The sequence below is a fragment of the Lepidochelys olivacea genome (genome assembly GCF_965140295.1).
Source record: "Lepidochelys olivacea isolate rLepOli2 genome assembly, chromosome: 6".
Taxonomy (NCBI): domain Eukaryota; kingdom Metazoa; phylum Chordata; order Testudines; family Cheloniidae; genus Lepidochelys; species Lepidochelys olivacea.
In genome coordinates, this window is record NC_140416.1 from 62977817 (window position 1) to 63001531 (window position 23715).

At 38.7% G+C, this 23715-nt stretch overlaps 1 protein-coding gene across 4 annotated transcripts in view; it reads left to right on the plus strand.

The window, feature by feature from the left end:
• Nucleotides 1-23715, plus strand: part of SIPA1L1 (signal induced proliferation associated 1 like 1) — a 382778-nt gene that overhangs the window by 246513 nt on the left and 112550 nt on the right. For all 4 annotated transcript variants that reach the window (XM_084631230.1, XM_084631229.1, XM_084631228.1 and 1 more), the window contains 3 exons: nt 813-2626; nt 6878-7008; nt 14154-14342. In XM_084631230.1, coding sequence (XP_084487356.1) covers nt 1129-2626; nt 6878-7008; nt 14154-14342 — 1818 coding nt within the window. In that variant the 5' untranslated portion in view covers nt 813-1128. The remainder of the gene's footprint in view (nt 1-812; nt 2627-6877; nt 7009-14153; nt 14343-23715) is intronic.

Consider the following 23715-nt stretch of genomic DNA (forward strand, 5'->3'; position numbering starts at 1 on the left):
GCAAAAGTGCGTGTGTGTGTGCACACGTTCACTTTGTGTGTACGTAACAAGTGGGAAAATGGGGTTGAGGGGATGCTACATATTTTCCAAAATATTTAGCTTTTGTGCAAATAGGACTGGGGGGAGGGGAGCATAAGATAAGTGTTACTGAAGTAAGTTATGCCTACTGTAGAAACCTTTTAGAATCTTTTTCTCGTTAGCTTTCTGCAGTTTTGTTATTAGCAGAGTATAAATAATTGTGAAATAGTAACAAAGTGGAACAGTGGATATTGATTTCTAATTACTCACAAGGGTGGTTGACATCTAAACATTAGTCTTGCTTACAAACCTTAAAAGAATTGTATTTTTCTAACTCAGTCTACAGAATGTGTAATAAATCAGTGATTTTTACAGTATGTGTGCGCTTTATTGTGGAGCATACCTGTCACACTGAAGTATTTTATGACGTAGTTAGGTTTCTTGGAATACTGTGCGTGGGCTTAGGGCTGTCACCGGGGACAGACTGCTCTCTGCTTTGTTTTGTAATATTCTCTGCCAGCCAACCTATAAAACAGCACTGACCTATTCAGTAGGTGTGCTTTGTACACAAATGTTGCATCCAAAAGTAATGTCTTTCTATATGCAAATCAATAGGTACAGTACATGAAAATTCCACCACTCTACATTTTTGATACAGTGTAGGAGGGTTTAAAAATGGAGTGTTTGTTTTACATATAACTTTAGTGTAGTAATTTATTTAATACATTTGGTTGGGGGATAATGCATTTACATAAAATTACTAATACTTTTGTCTCCCTGTTTCTCTGTTCTAGGCATAAAATCATTGGATTATAATAACTCTGAAGTTTTTGGAACTCAAGTGATGTTAAAACAATTTAGGCCTATTGGAATATGGCCACCTGTTAAAATGCAAAAGCTAAAGGAGCTATTACATATAAAAACTTATTGAAGACCTGAATTTCCTGGATATCTGTCATTTAACTGCTTCCTTAAATGACCATGTTTGGGATCTCATGCAACCAGTGTATATTTTGGAGACTATTCTCCAAAAGGGAATTGTGCATTTAAAAAGCAGAGATGACTATGTCTTCTTTTGGAACTTACTAAAGCTAAACATATTTACAAATCATGACCAGCTTGAAGCGGTCCCAGACTGAAAGAGCTGTTGCCACTGGGGTAGCAGTTGGAACAGATGGAGGTTCTAAAGTTCACTCAGATGACTTTTACATGAGGCGCTTTAGGTCACAGAATGGCAGCTTAGGATCTGCAGTCATGGCTCCAGTGGGGCCTCCACGCAGTGACGGTTCCCACCACCTTACCTCTACTCCTGGTGTTCCCAAAATGGGAGTTAGGGCCAGGATTGCTGATTGGCCCCCAAGGAAGGAAAATGTCAAAGAAACTAGCAGATCAAGTCAAGAAAATGAAACATCAAGTTGCCTTGATAGTATGTCCTCTAAAAGCAGTCCTGGGAGTCAGGGGAGCTCTGTTAACCTGAATGCTAGTGACTCTGTCATGTTAAAGAGTATCCAGAACACTCTTAAAAACAAAACAAGACAATCTGAGAATCTAGATTCTAGGTTTCTTACACCTGATGGTTACCCCAGTTCCCCTAGGAAAGCCCTTCGCAGAATAAGACAACGCAGTAACAGTGACATTACCCTAAGTGAACTTGATGTGGATAGCTTTGATGAATGTATTTCACCCACTTTTAAATCTGGGCCATCACTGCACAGGGAATATGGCAGCACATCCTCAATAGATAAGCAGGGAACTTCAGGGGACAGTTTTTTTGATTTATTAAAGGGTTATAAAGATGAGAAGTCTGATCAGAGAAGCCCAGCTCCAGCCAAACTCAGTGAACTTCTGATAGCCAGTGGAAGCAAGGGTTCAGGATTCTCTTTGGATGTGATAGATGGGCCTATCACTCAGAGAGAGAATCTCAGACTCTTTAAGGAGAGGGAGAAACCACTTAAAAGGCGCTCAAAATCAGAGACTGGAGATTCTTCTATTTTTCGTAAGTTGCGTAATGCCAAAGGTGAAGGGGAACTCACAAAGTCTTCAGACCTTGAAGATAACAGGTCAGAAGACAGTGTCAGGCCTTGGACTTGTCCAAAATGCTTTGCCCATTATGATGTTCAGAGTATATTATTTGATTTAAATGAAGCAGCAATCAATAGACATAATGTTATTAAAAGAAGAAACACTACAACAGGAGCTTCTGCTGCAGCAGCAGCATCATTAGTTTCTGGGCCCTTGTCCCATTCTGCAAGTTTCAATTCTCCTATGGGCAGCACTGAAGACCTGAATTCAAAAGGAAATCTCAATATGGACCAGGGGGATGATAAAAGCAATGAACTTGTGATGAGTTGTCCTTATTTTCGTAATGAGATTGGTGGGGAAGGAGAACGGAAGATCAGCCTGTACAAATCTAATTCAGGTTCCTTCAGTGGATGCGAAAGTGCCTCTTTTGAGTCTACTCTTAGCTCCCATTGCACAAATGCAGGAGTGGCAGTACTTGAAGTCCCCAAGGAAAATCTGTTGTTACATTTAGATAGAGTGAAGAGATACATCGTTGAACATGTGGACCTAGGTGCATACTATTATCGGAAATTCTTCTATCAGAAGGGTAAGTAACCTTTTTTCCCTACAATATATCAGTATTTTTCTGTGACTCCAAATAGGAAATTATTTTGGCATGTAATAATTCATGCAAATCTTACTATGGAGTGCTGTATTCCTCTGACATTTTAATAACTTAGAAGTAAGTTTACCCTTAATAAAAAAAAACATATATCTTGATTCAGAGTAAAAAACCCCAAAACATTTAAATCAAGTTAAAAGGCAACAATTTTGATTTATGTGCATGTTATCTTGCATTACAATTATCACTCTAGGAAGAGAATTCTTATTCACATAATTCTACAAAAATTTCAGTATTTTTGAATAGCAGCAGATTCTTTCTTAGATAGCAACTATCTTAAAAAACAGCAGTAAGAATCAATCTTTTTGTCAGCTAGCGTTCCATTTTTTTCCAGGGGATGGAGATATATAAGCCCCTCTACCTCTCCTCTTGTTCCTCTCACTGCTGGCTATGTTCAGGAAGGACCAGCTAGAAGAACAGTCAGTGGCAGCAGTGGGTGGCCAGCTGGTAGCCTTGGTGCCACAAGCAAAGCTTATAAGGAAAGTGTGGCCATCTCTATGAAGGCCAGCCTGTGGCTTCAGTCCGACTGAAAGTAATGAGAGATGGTGGCCATTTTGAGTAAGTTCAGAAGATGAGCCACCTAAAAATTGTAGGACTCAAGGTCATAGCATGAGAATTCATAACTTTGGAATGTTTATGCCATGGGATTGCCGCTTATCAAAGTGTTTGGGTCACTGCATCTTGGCTCTGTGTTTCAAAGTGCATGGTGGATACATGACAGTACTATACATGTCCTGAGACGGGCTATTTTTGCCATAGTAAGGTCCAGTTCAATATATGATAATTTCAGAAGAAACTTGCAAGAGTTATGCTGTTTGTGGCTGTCATTCTCAATATGACAGTATGAGCTTTGGCCCCCTACTTATGTCTTCGCCAGCTGTTGGCAATGAGTTTATCATGGTATTTTGTAGTCCCCTATCTACAGTTACGGCTTCTACAAAGCTGCTTCCCATCTGTTTGAATTAGGTCCAAACTTCCAAACTAATTCTTGGTGTAGTTTACTCTATCCCAGTGAGTGAATGTTAATTGGAATCACTGTAGTAAGTGTCAGAAAGACTTAGAGGCTTGATATACAGAACTTGAAGACAGACAAGTTTAGAAGACAGAGAGATGGAGATGTTTCAGTTTTGAAAATGCTTCTTTTTCAAGTGAACATGTCACTTGCTGACTATGTAAACATACAGAGACTTATATTAGCACTAACTCATATTTGCCAAGTTGTGTAGCTCCACATGTGGTATCATACACACAAAATGTAATGAGCTAATTTGCATATTTGCAAATAATTTGCATGCAGTAATAAATTTCAGCTTCTGTTCAATACACCCTGCCCCAAGCAGTGGCATGGTTATGACATGAAGTGATACAAAACTTGGTATCTGTGTCACTTCCCTGGTGCCTTCTATTCACGGTCTCAATGGGCTATACAAAACATGAGGGATGAAACACCTCGCAGAAGGCCCAGCTGTCTGGTTTGGAAGCTGTGCAGGAAACTGTGAAGAGAAAAGAGAATGTGTGGGGGTGTAGGAGAGGGATTAAGGTTGGGTGCAAGGGAATGTGGGATACAGTGGAAAAGAGAGGGATACAAGGAGGGAGAGGGTCAGCAGATATGTAAGGGAATGTGGACTAAGGATGGAGACTGTGGGGAGCACAATGGAATTTGAGGAGCAGGAGGGAGACTGGGAGCAGGAAAATACAGCAAAAGGTATAGGACTGGAGGTTAGAACACCATAGAAGAAAACTGTGAGTGTGGTAAGGACAGAGGTAGAAACAGTTGAGAGGATGTGTGGTAACATAGGGGACTGATTGGGGAGGTAACTGTAGAGGGTGAGAATGCCAACTCTCCCACAAAGCGGGTTGGGAGAGGAGGTAAATGAAGTTCCCCTCCAGATAGCTAAGGGCAGAGCCTGGCCTTTTTGTGTGTGCATGTAACAACATGTAAGCTTGGATTCTGAAATTGAAATTATCACACACAAATAGAGGGTGGAAGAGTAACTTGCTCTTAAGACTTAAGAATTTTTTTTTTAAGGCTGAACAAAAACACACAGTTGCACTCCTTTTTTGTAGTCATGATGAAAAACAATTGTGAAGGAGAAAAGGAAGTACCCAACCTCCAGCAGAGGAAAAAAAGTTGCAATTAGAGAGTGTCCCATTTCCCATACAGCACTAGATAAACAATTTGTGGGGTGCCTGAAAGTGTTCAGAGCTGGCTGTAATAGGTTTCCGTGATATTATGTCAGGTGCAGGCAGATCCCTCAATATAGGTAATCTTGTGTTGATATACAGTTGGCTTGTGTATCTGATCAGATGGAGTCTATTATAGTCTAAAACGTTAAGGAAGCCGTGAGCAAAGTTTTTACTGGGAAAACTAAATAAATCAGATGATGTGAAAATATCTACATATTTTTAATTGCCAAACTCTGAAACCTGAGGGTGAGGAAAGAGAGTGAGATCAGAGCCCGAACTCCAATCTGAGCTGCAATGTGAAAGCATCACATCCACACAGTTATTTTTAGCACTCTTGCATTTGCTCCTCTACCACAAGTCTGTGGATGTTGGCTGGAGGGCTTGCTCCCAGATGCTGTGTAGACATACCCTTGTAGGACATATGCATTTTAGTTGCTGTACAAAAAATAAACGATAGATTAATTTTAGCTAATCTGCTATGAGGTTAAACTTGCTGTTCTATGAAAAAGCTTGTGAGAATTACAAATTTATCCAAGTTTGTAATTAATTTTTGAATAAAGAACTTCCAAGTATTCCATAAATTGTGCACAGTCTACACATACTACTACAGTCAAAGTTTTGTTTTATATTACTTTGAAGGTAAATGTAAATTCTCTAATGAGTTTAATTTAAACCAGGAAATTCTAGAGAATTCTGAAAATCATAGGTGACATTTCCCCCCCATTGAATCGTTTATTTTTAATTGAAAGAATGAAGTTCCAGCCTGAAGTTCAAATAAGTCCTGTGTTGCTTTTATGGTAGGCCCTGTAATCTTCTGTTATTCTATGTATTCCATAAATACTGACAATATTATGATGTAATAGGACTTGTTGCCTTGAGAAATACTTGTGTTTATAATTTACTGAGTGTTTCTCTAAACTCAACCTGCCAGGCAGTCTAGATTTGAATTTACCTAGTCACTAAAGATAGGTTTCCATTTAACTGTATGACATACTACATTAGTGGCAGCTCTTCTCTCACCTCCCAACTTCAATCCCCATGAAAAACAGTCCAAGAATTATAAATAGTAAAGAGGTCTCCTAACCCAACTTCTGAATGCTTGTGCTTAAGTTTTCAGGTCTATGTTTTGTTGGACTACATTTTTTTGTGTACTAGAAAATTTGGATTTGTGCATACGAATTGAGTAATTTACAGGTGTAAAATAAGAATTAATTAATTTTACCTGTCACTCAGCAAATAAGTGATTGTTCCTTCTGCCATATTTTCCACCACTTTGTCCAGTCCAATTTTAAACTCAATTAAGACTTTATTTTCTTTTGGGGTACTACTCCGTAGTCTCACTGTTATAAAATGTTTCTTGATATTCATCCTAAATTTTCTGCTACTTAATTTTGTCCGTACATTAATTTTATGACTTTTTTTCTTACTTACTTCTCAAATAATACTTCTCTTTGATTTTTATACCCTTCAAATACTTGTCAAGGTTTATTGTATTGCCCCTGAACTGTCATTTGTCAAACTATAAGTTAGTCTACAAAGAAAGTCAAGTATAGTCTATACTTCTTTTTATAGTATAATCAACACTGTCATTTCAGATTTAAATATGTAGTTCTGAGTTTTTTGCATCCATTAATTTGCTTTCCATACTTTTACTTTTAATGCATTGGGTCAAATGTATTGATTGATTTAGTGTGAGTGAAACCTACCCCTTTGCAAAGGACCAGCATAAGGGGCAAACACATGTTAAGTCCCATTTCACCCCTGTTTTGAGTACAGGCACAAAGACAAATTTCACCCTACAAATATAGATAGATCTCATTGGTGAATTGATGGCTAAGGGTGAAATTTTGGCTTCAGTGAAGTCAATGACAAACTCCCATTAACTTCATTGGGTCCAGAATTTCACACTTAATAAATTATCTGAATGCAAAATGTTTCTGTGAGAGCTGTAACATGAATTTTTCCTTTATTTTTATTTTTATACCCAAGAACACTGGAACTATTTTGGGGTAGATGAGAGCCTGGGTCCAGTGGCTGTGAGCATTAGAAGAGAAAAACCAGATGAAATAAAAGAAAATGGACCTCTGTATAACTACCGCATCATTTTCAGAACCAGTGAGGTAAGCAAAGTATGAGTGGAATAAGAGGGGAAGAAACTCGTAATGAACAGGCAAAGCCAGATAGTATGTGGTGAAATCATAGATCCAGGTAGTTGTTGTATTGAAGATATTAGAAACCAGAAGGAAGCCTGTTTGTTGCTCATCATGATACATTTTTGTCTTCCACATGTAAATATGCTACAGTAATCTCCTTACCAAGAACCATAATAAATTATATTTTATAGAATAAAGATAAATATATCACAAAGTGAACTATATAGTAGCATCCCACAAATAAACAGTATATTTGAGCAAATCACTTTGGTTAGGGCTTGAAAAATTTACTGGACATCATGGTGAGAGGCAAGTAAGAGAGTATGGAACATTCCACACCCTAACACTTTAGGTGGCAGTGCATTGGTCTCAGAAGCCTATTGTATTTTTAACAGCTAACTAGTGTACATGTGGAGGGGAGGTGGGGTAAGCAGATGGGGACAGTGTACAGAATTAGCCTTCTTTTCAGATGCTGAGTCTGGGCTTTATTGTTGGTCCCATCTTTCCTGGATAGTAGATGTTTGATAGATTGGACGCTTTCCCACAGATTCTTCTTTCTTTTCATTCCCTCCCTCCCTCCCTCCCTCTCAGCTGCTGCAAAAACAGTGTTTCTTTTCCTCTTTGCTTTTTTTCTAGCAGAACGAAACGATGGATATTCCACTCATCCTTCCTTTCAAACTGGGAAATTTCATTCTCTTCCTTTTCTTTTTCCTCTCACATTCAGATTACATCTCCACCATTGTTGCTGTTTATGGCACATTTATTTTAAGAGTGGCTATCTTCATTGCTGCAGTTCTTATCCTTTAGCTGGAGTGAAGATGACCAGACTCTTTGTCAATCTCAATCTCTGCTCTGTAAATTTAAGCAACAGAAACTACTAATCTTCAGCTGCTTCTAAGAATGCTGTCTCTGCTGGGGGAGTGAGGAGGTATGGTCTCTACTTACGCAGGTGTTGGTTTCATCATTTCTTCCTCCTATTGGTAGATTTCTAGAGCAGCAAAATGAAATCTGAAACCACTGTTTAGTGCCAGTCCTTTTGTTCAAACTGCTGGGGCAGCAGAAGTGAAACTGACCAATCTCTTGTAAATTACACTTTGTTACAACAAAGGTATTGTTTCACTCTTGGGAGAATTTTGTCAGTGGCAAATAGGGGAAGATGCTTTTTTAAAGCTGTCTTATGTCTGAAGTTGTGTGTTCCATTTGTTGTTGAGTTTTATTATAAAAAGGCACACACAATTGTTTGGCACACCCAAGGGTACGGCACAGGTTGTAAAAGCAATTACAGATTTTCAGGCTGTTGCTTTCTGTGTAGCTTGCTAACTTTAACTTACTTGACATTTACACTCATCTTATAAAGCTATTGAAACTTTCCTTCTCACCATTAATTTCAATTAACGTTATATGTAAGGTAACTATGATGTAACTTTCTTCTCCAAGAACATTCAAATGGACACATTACTTAGTTTATCTCGTCTGAAGTATTCAGTTCAAATGCAGTTCAGTGTACAACTAGGACTTTTGTTTCCTATTTAAAGCTCAAACTCTGATAAATAAAGATTAGCGTTCACCTTGCAGACCACCTCAGGCTAAACTTAGAGTACCACTGGCAAAAGTTGTGGGGTTTTTTTGTCTCTTATATCTAATTTACACTTAGGGATTTTTTTAATCTTATTTTATTAGTTTATGCAAGACATCCCATATCTTGCAACAGAATAGTAGTCCTTTTGGATGAGTAAATAAGATAATGGAAGGATGCGTGTAAAAAAAATAGAACTACTGTGTTTTCCGTACTAAATTAAAATAAAGTTTGCATAGACTTATTACTGGATAAATAATTAGGTAAATGAGTTTTTTAACTCTATTGCTGGTTTAAATTTAGTCCAGCTTTGTCGTAACCATAAATTACTACGTAATAGCTTTTGCATATTCTTCCTTCAAATCTGTAAGTAGTGTTTTGAGAATCGAGATGGGTAAGCTTGCAAGTATTCTCACCTTAGCATCCCAACCTCGGCTTCAGTGAATCATAAAACATCAAAATGCAGAACTGGAAAGGACCTTGATAGGTCATCTAGTCCAGTCCCCTGCACTGAGGCAGGACTAAGTATTATCTAGACCATCCATGACAGGTGTTTGTCTACTCTGTTTTTATAAACCTCTAATGACAAAGATTCCACAACTTCCATAGGTAATTTGTTCCTGTGCTTAATTTGCCCTTACAGTTAGGAGGTTTTTCCTACTGTCCTACCTAAATCTCCCTTGCTGCAGTTTAAACTAGGGCTGTCAAGTGGTTAAAAAATTAATTGCAATTAATCATGCTGTGAAACAATAATAGAATACTATTTATTTAAATATTTGTGGATGTTTTCTACATTTTCAAATATATTAATTTCATTTACACCACAGAATACAAAGTGTACAGTGCTCACTTTATATTTATTTTTATTACAAATATTTTTCACTTTAAAAACTAAAAGAAATAGTACTGTATTTTTAAATTCAACCAATACAAGTACTATAGTGTAATTTCTTTATCATGCAAGTTGGACTTACAAATGTAGAATTATGTACAAAAAAACCCTGCATTCAAAAAAAAAAAAAAAAGTAAAACTTTAGAGCCTATAAATTTAATCAGTCCTACTTCTTGTTCAGCCAATCACTCAGACAAACAATTCTGTTTACATTTGCAGAAGATAATGCAATTGAAATATCTGAAAATGTAGAAGTACATCCAAAATATTTAATAAATTTCAATTGGTATTCTATTGTTTAACAGTGCGATTAATCACAATTAATTTTGAGTTAATCGCGTGAGTTAACTGCGATTAATCGACTGCCCTAGTTTAAACCCATTACTACTTGTCCTGTCTTCAGTGGATGAGAACAACCTTTTACATACTTGAAGACTGTTATCATGTCCCCCCTCAGTCTTCTCTTGTCCAGAATAAACAAACCCAGTTTTTTCAGTCTTTCCTCATAGGTCATGTTTTCTAGACCTTTAATTGTTTTTGTTGCTTTCCTTGACTTTTTCCAGTTTGTGCACATCTTTCCTGAAGCACAGTGCCCAGAACTGGACACAGTATTCAAGTTGAGGCCTTATCAGTGCTGAGTAGAATGGAAGAATTACTTCTGGTGTCTTGCTTATAAAACTACTGCAAATATATCCCAGAATGAGTTTTTTACAACAGTTTTATACTGATGACTCGTATTTAGTTTGTGATCTACTATGAGCCTCAGATCCTTTTCTGCAGCACTCCTTCCAAGGCTGTCATTTCCCATTTTGTATGTGTGCTATTGATTATTCCTTCCTAAGTGGAATACTTTGCATTTGTCCTTATGGAATTTCATCTTATTTATTTCAGACCATTTCTACAGTTTTTCAAGATCATTTTGAATTCTAATCCTGTCCTCCAAAGTGCTTGCAATCCCTCCCAGCATGGTATCATGCACAAACTTTAAGTGTACTCTGTATGCCATTATCAAAATAATTTATGAAGATATTGAATAGAATCGGACTCAGGACTGATTCCTACGGGACCTCACTTCATATGCCCTTCCAGCTTGGCTGTGAACCATTGATAACTACTCTCTGAGTACAGTTTTCCCACTAGTTGTGCACTAACCTTATAGTACGTTTGGCTAGGCTATATTTCCCTAGTTTGCTTATGAGAATGTCGGGTGAGACAGTACTAACATCAAGATATATCACATCTACTGCTTCCTGCCTAGCCACAAAGCTTGTTACCCTGTGTAAAAAGGGATATTAGGTTGGTATAACATGATTTGTTCTTGACAAATTCATGTTGACTATTACTTATCACCTTATATCTTCCAGGTGCTTACAAACTGACTGACTGATTATTTGCTCCATTACCTTTCCAGGTACCAAAGTTAAGCTGACTGGTCTAAAATTTCCATGGTTGTCCATATTCTCCTTTTTATAGATAGATAGTATGTTCTCTTCAGCCAGGTATTTTATTAGACCCTGCTGACTTGAAGACATCTAACTTGCCTAAGTAATTCTTAGCTTGCTTTTCCCCTATTTTAGCCTCAGATCCTACCCAGTTTACCTAGATGTTTGCTATGATAGCTGTCCAGTCACTGCTAACCTTTTTGGTGAAAACAGAAAACAAAAAGGAATTTAACACTTTAGCCCTTGCTACATTTTCTGTTGTTGTCTTTTCCTCCTCGCTGAGTAATGGACTTACTCTGTCCTGGGGTCTTCCCCTTGCTTCTAATGTATTTGTAAAATGTTTTCATGTTATCCTTTATGTCCCTAGCTAGTTTAATCTCGTTTTGTGCCTTGGGCTTTCTAATTTTGCCCCAACATGCTTGTGGTGTTTGTTTATAGTCATCTTTTGGTTAAGCTAAGGTGGTCTGTTACCATGCCTCTTATCTTTCCTATGCATGGGGGTAGTTTCCTCTTATTCCAATATCTCTCTAAAAAACTGCCAACTCTTTGGAATGTTTCTGTCTTAGACTTGGTTCCCCTGGGATCTTACCTATCAATTCTCTGAGTTTCCTAAAGTCTGCCTTCTTGAAGTCCATTATGTTTGTTGTGCTGTTTTCATGTGCACTAACACAAGAAAGATCCAAATAGAAAGCGTGCACAAAACCCCCCCAAAAAGAAGAGGAGTACTTGTGGTACCTTAGAGACTAACCAATTTATTTGAGCATAAGCTTTCGTAGCTCACTTCATTGGAAAGCTTATGCTCAGATAAATTGGTTAGTCTCTAAGGTGCCACAAGTACTTCTTTTCTTTTTGTGAATACAGACTAACACGGCTGTTACTCTAAAACCCCCTCAGTAAATAGAGAAACAATTCTACATTTATGGTTTCTTTTTAAGTTACTGCCCTTTTCTAGTAAAGTATCATCACTAAATCCATATTTTCTACATTTTTATACTATATCAGATCAATACAATATCACAGTCTGAGTTTCATGTGAACATATAAATCCCATTACATGTTCCCAAATGTAAGCAGCACACACACAAAAAACATTCTCTAAGAACTGTTGTGGATTTGGTTGATTGGTTTTTTTTTTTAAGTTGACTCTAATGCTGGGAAAAAGTGCTGGGTTAACAGCTCTGGAGACTGAAGTTCTGTATTTATTTACAGAATGGGTGTGCAGGATGCGCTGCCCCACTTTGTCTAGCCAATATACCTCAGTCCGAACTGGAGGGATCATCTCTAGGTATGAGAGAGGGATTTATTCTCTTCTCTTTCAATCTGTCATAGAATCTTCTATGAATTACAATGAATGGTATCAATTAGTACCATCTGTTGGTGATTTTTTGACTTGAACGCTGTTAAATATAAATTGGACTAGGTCAACCAAACCACTTCACATAGTGTAGGTCATTGAATTGAGAAATACTATACTTTAAACACACAAGTACAAATGGACTCCTGTTATAATTAACTATTGTAAAATAATGGCACACTAAAGATCATTAATGTGTTCATCTATAGGTCTCAATTTAAAGGAGAAATATATTTCTTCACACATAGAAATAACTGGCTTCCAATAAATCAATCAAATAAAATACATTAATAATCTAAATTGCTTTATAAGCCACATGTAAATCTGACTAGATTGTTGCAACTTGATTGGCCAATATACTGAGCATTAATTTTGTGACAGAGTCCAATGAAATCCAAACTCATAGCATACTACATGTATAGTGGCACCCAACACACAATATGGAGGACAAATAGCAAAATAAAACCCTAACTAGGCAGTATTTTTGAATTATTTTTCCATATAAAAGATTTGGCTTATAACAGCAACTATTTTGGGACATAGCACTTCTGGGGTATTTAATGATTGCCTGGGGTTAATACCTGAAGTGCATAACTCTTACTGGTTGGCTATTAATCCTCAGGAAATTCCCTCTACCTTTGTTGCTTAAACTCAGGGCTTGTCTACATTGAACACTCAAGAAAGGTAAGGCGAATCAAGTAAAGATGTAAAGTCAATGTGCATAAATTAAATTGTGTTAACTTCTCTTCCCTCTTCCTCTGCCCTACTCCCATCCCTTTGCTTTCTTCAGGACTAAAGTGGCCTAAAATACCTGTAACTTAATCCTCCTCCTCCTCTTTAATTTACACACATTGGTTTCCTAACTTTAGTTGTGTTCCCTTCGTGTTCCTGTGTAGACATGTCCTCAGATTCCTTCTGAAGTGAAGCTGTTGAGGGGAAGGAGGGAGGAGAAGATGCTTATGTTTTGGTGCTTTGCTTCATTCATAACAAAAACCTATGTCTGTTCTAAATTACTGTTTGCTTTAATATAATCTGGGTTTTATTTATAAACTGATATTTTGTTTGGAAATTTGTCAGTCATTTTTGTGTTTAAAAGAGAATTTTTTTTTTTTTAATAAAAGACCTTCATGTAGTTAGAGCTTATTTGTATACTCTCTCTCTAGATATATACACGCACACACTGTATATGCAGGAAAGTTTGCCCTCAAACATTTGTGTGGGACATCTGATGAATATCATTCCCTTTTAGCCAACCTCATAGTTGGAATTTTCTGAAACTCATAAGCAGATGAAATTCTCATGTTTTGTAAAGTTCTTGCAGCTCTCACTAGGTCTGTCTCATTGAATATTTCATCTTTCAGGTTTATCTCAGTTCTCATTGCTTAATACTAAAGCCTTACAAGTCTGCTTTCTTCTCATGATGCTGGGGTCAATTTTAAATTTGACCTGCTACCTGGATTTTCACAAGAGAAATGTGAACTTCTATGTCTCTCCCCTAAGTATTAATTTCATACAAAATGTGAGCCTCTGGAGACTGTTATAAAGCACTTGCAGTATCATGTCTAGTATTTGGTATAATTAATAACATTCTGCACATCTGTATCTATTTATACAACATGAGTTACTTAAATCTCTCAAATACTATTGAGAGTTGGACAGGTAGTATTGTTCTTGTTTACTCATAGGTACACTGGGATTCTGAAAGATTGACTTGCCCTCGATGTCACAGCAAGTCAGTGTCAAAGTCAAGAATAGGCCCAGGAGTCCTGAGTCAGTTCTCTGCTCTTGCCAATAGTTGATACTTCCTCCCCAAATATGTCAAAATAATTTATTATTTCTGTGTTCTAGCTTCTGACTTTAAGAGGCTCTGTGCTGGAAGATGCTATCCCTTCAACTTCAAAGCATTGCACAGCCAGAGGACTTCCCTTAAAAGAAGTTCTTGAACATATAGTTCCTGAGCTGAATATCCATTGCCTCAGATTGGCTTTCAACACTCCTAAAGTCACAGAGCAGCTTATGAAACTGGATGAACAAGGGGTAAGTCCCAAGTTAAAGAATAAGAAAGACTCTTCAGTGTTATAAAATTAAATTGGGAGACCTGCATTGAACTTCAAAATTATCTGTTCGTCTTGTATAGCAGCAGTTTACTTCAGTATTTTAGTTCAAATGGGCATTTGCACAATGTTGGAAGTTGAAATGACTGTCTTTTTCATCAAGTCTTCCAGTATTTTTGGAATTCTTAAAATTAAACTCACCATGTTGAATTGTTAAATGTTTACTGTTATGAGGTAAACAGTGACTGAAGGAAAAAATTCTGATTTTGCCTGCTAACTTTTTATTAGACATTACTCATGTAAAATCTGAATTCAAATTAATTTTCTTGCTAGTTGGGGATTTGTTTCATCACAATAGATCATAATTAAGACTTTGCATAGCTCAGTAAAATGAAAATTGTGCACGTGCATTCACTTACTCTCTCACACAGTTCTCTGGCCAAAGTGGAAGGGACATTGTCAAAGAAGATTAAACCTTAAAAATTAACTTTAATGGAAGTTGTTCCATTTAATCACTCTTATTTTAAGGATTCCAGCCCTCATTTTTTTTAAAACTGCTCTTTTGGTGCTATTGTACTGAAAAGAGAAAAATCTCCCAAGGTACTGAATTCTTCACTGCTGTGCATTGTACTCAGTGCAATGCATGTTACTTCTGCAAGGGTTTTTTTCCTTAAACAAGAAGTAGAATGACAATTTTAAAAGGACATTTTCAAAACTGACTCTCTATGCTTTCTGCAGTTCTGATTAATAGAAGTCTTAAAGTGTTGATCGAGATCAGATATTGGCTCACTACTAATTTCCTGGAAAAACTTGCCTGTTTGGTGAGGTAATTAACATCAGATGATGGTTTGTTGAGCGTCGGCTGGTCTCTACCGTGTTTAGACTGGCCATCAGAAAATCTTTTGTGAGGGTGGCTTTCATCACTGCATTTCACTAACCAGAAGGTACATGTTTGCATATCTGACATGCACTTATCCTACAAGTTTGACTATGCAGAGGAAACACTCTTAAAGAACTACAGTCACTGGTAAACCACTTGTTTTATTTTTAAAGACTGTTGTCACTGCATATGCAGCCTAGAAGCCCATCTGTCCCTCTTCCTTCAATTTCTACTCTCTTAATGATTCTGGGTTTAGCAGAAAGAGCTGATACAGATTTGGACTGCATGGTCTCCTCCTTTTGTTGCTGAAGTTTGGCCTTGCAAGGCACTGCTAGTCTAGTCCTCATGGAAATTGGCTTTCTAGTGGTTTCCTGAAACTCAGCAATGCCAGGGAGTTCATCACACAAGTGTGAACATATAGAGGTGAAACCATTCAAAGAGCCACAATTACTGTTAAATAACTTTTCTTAAATGGTTTTGGGTGGCTTTTTCGAAGGTACAAAGCACAGTCAGGCCTCTCACTTTCATTGATTGCCAATGGGAGCTGAGGACTTAACACCTGTGCCTTTGAAAATTTCCCACTTTGTAGACTGCCAACCTAAAGACTAGCTTTTTGATTAATTTAGAACTTTAATGGTCCAGATGTGATTGGTGGGTGTCATATCCTTTGTCCTACAACATCTGTGTGGGTAGCTGTAAAAAACAAACAAACAAAAAAACCATAGTAATTGGCAGTGCAACTAACACTTAAAAAGGAATGCCATGTAATGTAACTGTTAAGAATACAGAATATTATTTTATATAAGATATTAGTAAAATAAGCCAAATTATAATTTATTTACCTCTTGCATAGAAAAAAATTTGTAAAATGCATTGCAAAATAACTGTTTTAAGTAGAGAAGAGACAAGCCCAGAATCTTAACATCAAGGATTGTTTTTACTGATGTGAAACAAGTGGTACACATCCTTCGTCCACAAGGTGGTTTAAATTAATCTCATAGAATCGGTCATCTTATGTTGTGCATTGCAGATTGAATTTAAAAGGAACAATATGCCCTTTAGGTCTCTTGAGTTACGTGTGATATCAATCCATTTTGTACATTTCATTTTATTTTACTAAATAGTTGTTGATCCCTGCAAAAACTTTAAATTGTTGCAAAGAGATGTATTATTGCATAGGTTTCAGATGAATCTGATTTAGAATATGATACCAAGAGTTTGAGATCACCCCATGTTGATTTTGTTTCATTTAAAAGGTAAATTCAAGGTCTTGTATAACCTTATTTAGAATCTTGAAATAAAATTTCTCTAGGGAAGAAAATACCATTAAGTTTGTTAAAAGGCACGATTGAAAAATGTAGACTTTCTTTTCTTTTAAAAATGGTTTTTGAAATCAAGGACATGAGGAATCAGGGATGTGGAAAAGGTTAGGAATTGGAGTAGGTCTTTTGAGGTCAGTACAGACAGTGAAATATGTTGACTTCTTGTGCTCCTGAAAAACTTACTGCTATATTTGTAAGACTTGATTCAGATATGTATTTGGGAGTTATATAGTTGAGCAGAGTAAAAATATTGCCCTTTCATGCCTAGGGGAATGTAGATAAAATAATTCCACTTCTAATCACAAAATTATCCACATATGGTGGAGATTATTTGTCTGCTTACCCGGGAACCCCTTCTGAAGACTGCAGCTAACATGGGATTCTGAGTATTTTGATATGAATACTTTTGCAGAGGTAAAGCCAAGTGTTATTTCTGTAGAATATAAAACTACTTGTGTTGGGAGATAGTCATAGAAATGTAGTGCTGGAAGGGACCTCATGAGGTCACCTATTCAATTCCCGCACACGGAGGCAGGACCAAGTATTCCTTAAACCATCTTTGAGAGGTGTTGTTCTTAAAAACCTCCAATGATGGATATGCCACAATCTCCCTTGGCAATTTATTCCAGTGCTTAACTATTCTTATAGTTAGAGATTTTTTCCTAATATCTAACCTAACTCAACTTTGCTGCAGATTAAGCTGATTACTATTTGTCTTACCTTCAGTGGACAGGAGGACAATTGGTCACTGTCCTCTTTGAGGCAGCCCTTAATGTATTATGAAGGCTATGATCAGGTAACCCCCACCCAGGCTTTTTTTCTCAAGACTAAATATGCCCAGTTTTTTTGTCTGTCCTCATTGGTCAGGTTTTCTGAACCTTTTATCATTTGTTGTTCTCATCTGGAGACTCTTGAATTTATCTACATCTTTCTTAGTGTTGCACCCAAAACTGAACACAATACGCTAGTTTAAGGCCTAACTAGTGTTGAATAGAGTGGAATAATTACCTCCTATGTCTTACATATGACATGCTGGTTAATACCCCAAGGTATTAGCCAGTTTTGTAACTGCATCACATTGGTGGCTCATGTTCAATTTGTGATCCACTTAGAACCCCCATATCCCTTTCTGCAATACTGCTGCCTAGCCAGTTATTTTACATGTTGTAATTGTGCATTTGATCTGTTCTTCCTTAGTATAGTACTTTGGGAAGTTTGTCTTGTTGATTTCAGACCAATTCTCCAAGGTCCTTTTGAATGTTAATCCTGTCCTCCAAAACCCTTGCAACCCCTGCCAGCTGTTGGCATCCACAAATCTTCTCCTCATAATCCAAGTAATTAATGAATAGTACTGGATCCACGATTGACCCCTGTGGGACCCCACTAGATACGTTCTCCTAGTTTGATAGTGAAGTATTTAGAATACTTGTTGAATATGTTTTTTCAGTGGGTTCATAGATACTTAGGTCAGAAGGGACCATTATGATAATCTAGTCTGACCTCCTGCACAATGCAGGCCACAGAATTTCACCCACCACTCCTGTAAAAAACCTCACACCTATATCTGTGCTATTGAAGTCCTCAAATCGTAGTTTAAAGACTTCAAGGAGCAGAGAATCCTCCAGCAAGTGACCCATGCCCCATGCTACAGAGGAAGGCGAAAAACCTCCAGGGCCCCTTCCAATCTGCCCTGGAGGAATATTCCTTCCCGACCCCAAATATGTCGATCAGCTAAACCCTGAGCATATGGGCAAGATTCATCAGCCAGATACTACAGAAAATTCTTTCCTAGGTAACTCAGATCCCACCCCATCTAATATCCTATTACAGGCCATTGGGCCTATTACCAAAACCATGTTATCCCATCATACCATCTCCTCCATAAACTTATTTAGTTTAATCTTAAAGCCAGATAGATCTTTTGCCCCCACTGCTTCCCTTGGAAGGCTATTCCAAAACTTCACTCCTCTGATGGTTAGAAACCTTCGTCTAATTTCTAGTCTAAATTTCCTGGTGGCCAGTTTATATCCATTTGTTCTCGTGTCCACATTGGTACTGAGCTTAAATAATTCCTCTCCCTCTCCGGTATTTATCCCTCTGATATATTTATAGAGAGCAATCATATCTCCCCTCAACCTTCTTTTAGTTAGGCTAAACAAGCCAAGCTCCTTGAGTCTCCTTTCATAAGACAAGTTTTCCATTCCTCGGATCATCCTAGTAGCCCTTCTCTGTACCTGTTCCAGTTTGAATTCATCCTTCTTAAACATGGGAGACCAGAACTTCACACAGTATTCCAGGTGAGGTCTCACCAGTGCCTTGTATAATGGTACTAAAACCTCCTTATCCCTACTGGAAATACCTTTCCTAATGCATCCCAAGACCACATTAGCTTTTCTCATGGCCATATCACATTGGCGGCTCATAGTCATCCTATGATCAACCAATACTCCAAGGTCCTTTTCCTCCTCCGTTATTTCTAATTGATGCATCCCTAGCTTATAACTAAAATTCTTATTAATCCCTAAATGCATGACCTTACACTTCTCACTATTAAATTTCATCTTATTACTATTACTCCAGTTTACAAGGTCATCCAGATCCTCCTGTAGGATATCCCTGTCCTTCTCTAAATTGGCAATACCTCCCAGCTTTGTATCATCCACAAACTTTATTAGCACAGTCCCACTTTTTGTGCCGAGGTCAGTAATAAAAAGATTAAATAAGATTGGTCCCAAAACTGATCCTTGAGGAACTCCACTGGTAACCTCCCTCCAGCCTGACAGTTCACCTTTCAGTAGGACCCGTTGTAGTCTCCCCTTTAACCAATTCCTTATCCACCTTTCAATTTTCCTATTGATCCCCATCTTATCCAACTTAACTAATAATTCCCCATGTGGCACGGTATCAAACGCCGTACTGGAATCTAGGTAAATTAGATCCACTGCGTTTCCTTTGTCTAAAAAATCTGTTACTTTCTCAAAGAAGGAGATCAGGTTGGTTTGGCATGATCTACCTTTTTTAAAACCATGTTGTATTTTGTCCCATTTACCATTGACCTCAATGTCCTTAACTACCTTCTCCTTCAAAATTTTTTCCAAGACCTTGCATACTACAGATGTCAAACTAACAGGCCTTTAATTACCCGGATCACCTTTTTTCCCTTTCTTAAAAATAGGAACTATGTTAGCAATTCTCCAATCATACGGTACAACCCCTGAGTTTACAGATTCATTAAAAATTCTTGCTAATGGGCTTGCAATTTCATGTGCCAATTCCTTTAATATTCTTGGATGAAGATTATCTGGGCCCCCCGATTTAGTCCCATTAAGCTGTTTGAGTTTTGCTTCTACCTCAAATATGGTAATATCTATCTCCATATCCTCATTCCCATTTGTCATGCTGCCATTATCCCTAAGATCCTCTTTAGTCTTATTAAAGACTGAGGCAAAGTATTTGTTTAGATATTAGGCCATGCCTAGATTATCCTTGGGATGCAGGCTTCCGATAGCTTCTGCAGCTTTAATTTAAAATAATCCCAGGCCTCCTCTACCTTTAGATCCATAAATTCTTCAGTCCAATCCACTTCCCTAACTAATTTCCTTAATTTTTGAAAGTCAGCCCTTTTGAAATAAAAAACCCTAGTTGCAGATTTATTTTTGTTAATCCTTCCATTCAGTTTGAACTGAATTAGCTCATGATCACTTGAGCCAAGATTATCCCCTACAACCATTTCTTCTATGAGGTCCTCACTATTCACCAAAACCAAATCTAAAATGGCATCCCCTCTAGTTGGTTCAGCAACTATTTGATGAAGGAATCCATCAGCTATCGCATCTAGGAAAATCTGAGCCCTATTATTATTACTAGCACTCGTCCTCCAGTCTATATCTGGGAAGTTAGTCTCCCATGATCACACAGTTTCCATTAGTATTTACTTTATTAAAAACATTAAAAGGGGCTCTATCCATATCCAAATTAGATCCCAGCAGTCTATAGTACACCCCAAGCACTATCCCAGGGGATGCTCTAATAGTTTTCTTCCCCAGTGTAATTTTTGCCCAGACGGACTCAGTCTTATCCATTTCATCGCTTCTTATTTCTTTACATTCTACCTCATCTTTGATATACAATGCTACTCCCCCACCTTTACCTTTATTTCGGTCTTTCCTAAACAGCACATACCCTTCAATACCTGTTGTCCAGTCATGGCTACTATTCCACCATGTTTCTGTTATCCCTATAATATCTGGTTTCACTTCCTGCACCAGTAGCTCAAGTTCCTCCATTTTGTTACCTAGGCTCCTCGCATTGGTGTACAAACATCTTAATTTTTGCTGTTTGGCCTCACTCACATTCTGTACCCTATTAGGCACGGTCATTCTACAGCCAGTATAACCTATTAGACTGGTATCTACACTGCCCTTCCTCCTACCCACGGCTGTATCCTCTCTTAGTTCGTGTTCTTTCCTCTCAATGCTAAAATCCGGCGTGGAGATTACCTGGACATCTCCCAACCATCTCCCCCAAATTCCTAGTTTAAAGCTCTCTTAATCAGTTGTGCCAGCTTCCATCCTAGAAGTCTATTTCCTTCACTACTCAGATGAAGTCCATCCCGAGAGAACTGTCCTCTGTCCATGAATGCCTCCCAGTGGCCATACATCCCAAAGCCCTGCTTATAGCACCACTGCCTAAGCCATCTGTTGATAGTCATAATCTTGTCACACCTTTGTTGCCCTTCTCTAGGAACAGGCAGAATCCCACTAAAGATCACCTGAGCCTCAATTTCCTCAAGCATCTTCCCCAGCCGAGCATAGTCTCCCTTAATACTTTCCAGCGAGAATCTAGCCGTATCATTTGTTCCCACATGAAGGAGAATCAGGGGATTCTTTCCTGCTCCCTTAAGAATCCTTTTCAACCTCAGGTCTACATCCTGTATCTTAGCACCTGGAAGACAGCACACCCTCCAATGCTCTCGATCAGCTCTGGTTACAGGCCTATCTATTCTTCTCAGTAAAGAGTCCCCAATCACATAGACCTGCCTTTTCCTGGTGACAGTGCTATTCTCCAGTCTATCCCCTGCTCCCTCTGGCTGCAAGTTCTTTCCATTCCTATTCTCCCTTGTAATCCTCTTTAACCCATCCTATATCCTCCTGGGGTTCATATTTGGTGTAATCTCCATTAACTCTTCCCCTTTTCCTATAGGACTAACCGCTCTTCTCTTCTTCCTTGCCCTTCCACCTTCAGTGACTACCTGCTGAGCCCCGTCTTCATTTTCCAACTCTGCAAACCTGTTCCTGAGCTCTATTTCTCCTTCACTAGCCCGTCTTTTCCTCTGCCTGGTTCTTTTAGTCACGTGCTTCCATTGACCACTTTCCTCACCCAGTCTCCCCTCAGAATTCCCCAGTCCTGCTTCCATCTGCAAGTCTGAGCTTTTCCCTTCAGATACCTCATGACTTTGTTCCATAATCTGCTCAAACCCCTTCCTAAACTCAACCAGACTTTCCACCTGCATCTCCAAACCTCGGATCTTTTCCTCCATCGGCTCTATCAGACGGCATTTCATACAGACAAAACTCTTACCAGGTGCCCCCTCCAGGATCACGTACATACCACAGCTTCCACATCCAGTCATCCTCATTGTGTCTTCCACGACATGGGTCTCTCCCACTGCTGCCTCTGTATCTGTCATAGCCTTCCCACCTAAATCCTGTTAATCTGGTGTTAGCCGACGGCCAAGGATGTTTGGTGAGGTGCCAGCTATGCCCCTTTATACCATCCGTGACTTTAACCGCTAGGACGCACTGTCCCTTCGCGGCGGGCAGCCCGGGCTAGGCTGACGGATGCCCCAAGGTCCTAACCACCCGTGACTTTAACTGCTAGAGCTCAGAGCTCCTTCGCAGCGGGCAGCCAGGATTGACTGACAGGTGCCCCAAGAGTTTGCCCCGTGGAGGCGGCACAACTCAACGCTAGGCTCTTAGTACTCTCACCTAATGGCCAGGCTTTAGAGCCAAAACGGCTGAGGTTCTTTAATTGTGTTGGCTGCTTTACAGTAAACCAGAGAAAACAAGTCAGGCTTATGCATAAATGGTTACCAAAATTTATTAAGCTAGATTCTAATCATGTGGTTACAAAATTGCTAGTGCCTACTTATTTAAATGTAGAGATGTTACACACACAAACAAGTTACAAAACTGAAGCCACAATCCCAAAGAAAGAAAACAAAGTATAGAGCTCTATTTCAAAATATGTGTACACTAAAGATAGGAGATCAGGTGTGGGTGCTTCTTACCCTCCTTGCATCTCTCGATTCCAGCGGTGCCAAGCCAGGATCGGTCACTCAATTCCGCGGAAAGACGAATAAGGGACAAGGCGTAGGGACCCTCTTAGCTGCAGAAGCCTTGGGAGGCTGTCACTTATCTGACCAGCAGATAGATAGTGAAAGCACTCAAAAATCATGGTGCTGTAGGTCCCCTACTTATACCTCTGTACTCCTTTATTCTCTTTCTCCTTTCTTATGCCAAATTGAGGCTGGTCTGTCGGGGTGACACCAGCTTTCGCAAGAGTAGTTTACACTTGCAAAGGAGAGAAACAATAAGTGTCGACTACTGGACATTTCTTTTATCAGGGTAAATATTTTCCCAACTAGGATGTTGGTGTGTGTGCATCACGCTATTTAGTTGGGGCTAAGAGCCATGTCTGTCACAGGGCCTCTGCCTGCTGTGAGCTTAATCCTTGTATCTGTTCCCAGAGGCACATTGTAGCAGCACACCTGTGCTTTCACAGCTTCAAAGGCTGTGCTGGAATATATGTTAAGTGCCTTGTTCCTGCTTCCTCCTGTGTTTCCAGCAATGCTGGTCTGACGGGGGGGAGGGGCGGCTGTCTGGCTACATCTGGGAAACACAAATCACACCAAAACACCACCACCCACAGCAAAAAAAAAAAAAAAAAAAAAAACCACAAGACAAACTCCCCTGTTTACAGCTCTGTTTGCTAGCTCCTGTGCCGCTGCCTAACTGGCTGGCTACTTTTTAGGACCCCTTCTCCTCCAACAGAGCTCCAACATTATAGTTGTTTCATCTAGCCCACAATTCCTTAGTTTCCTTAAGAGAAAGTCACATGGGACTGTGACAAAAGCTTTACTAAAATCAAGATAA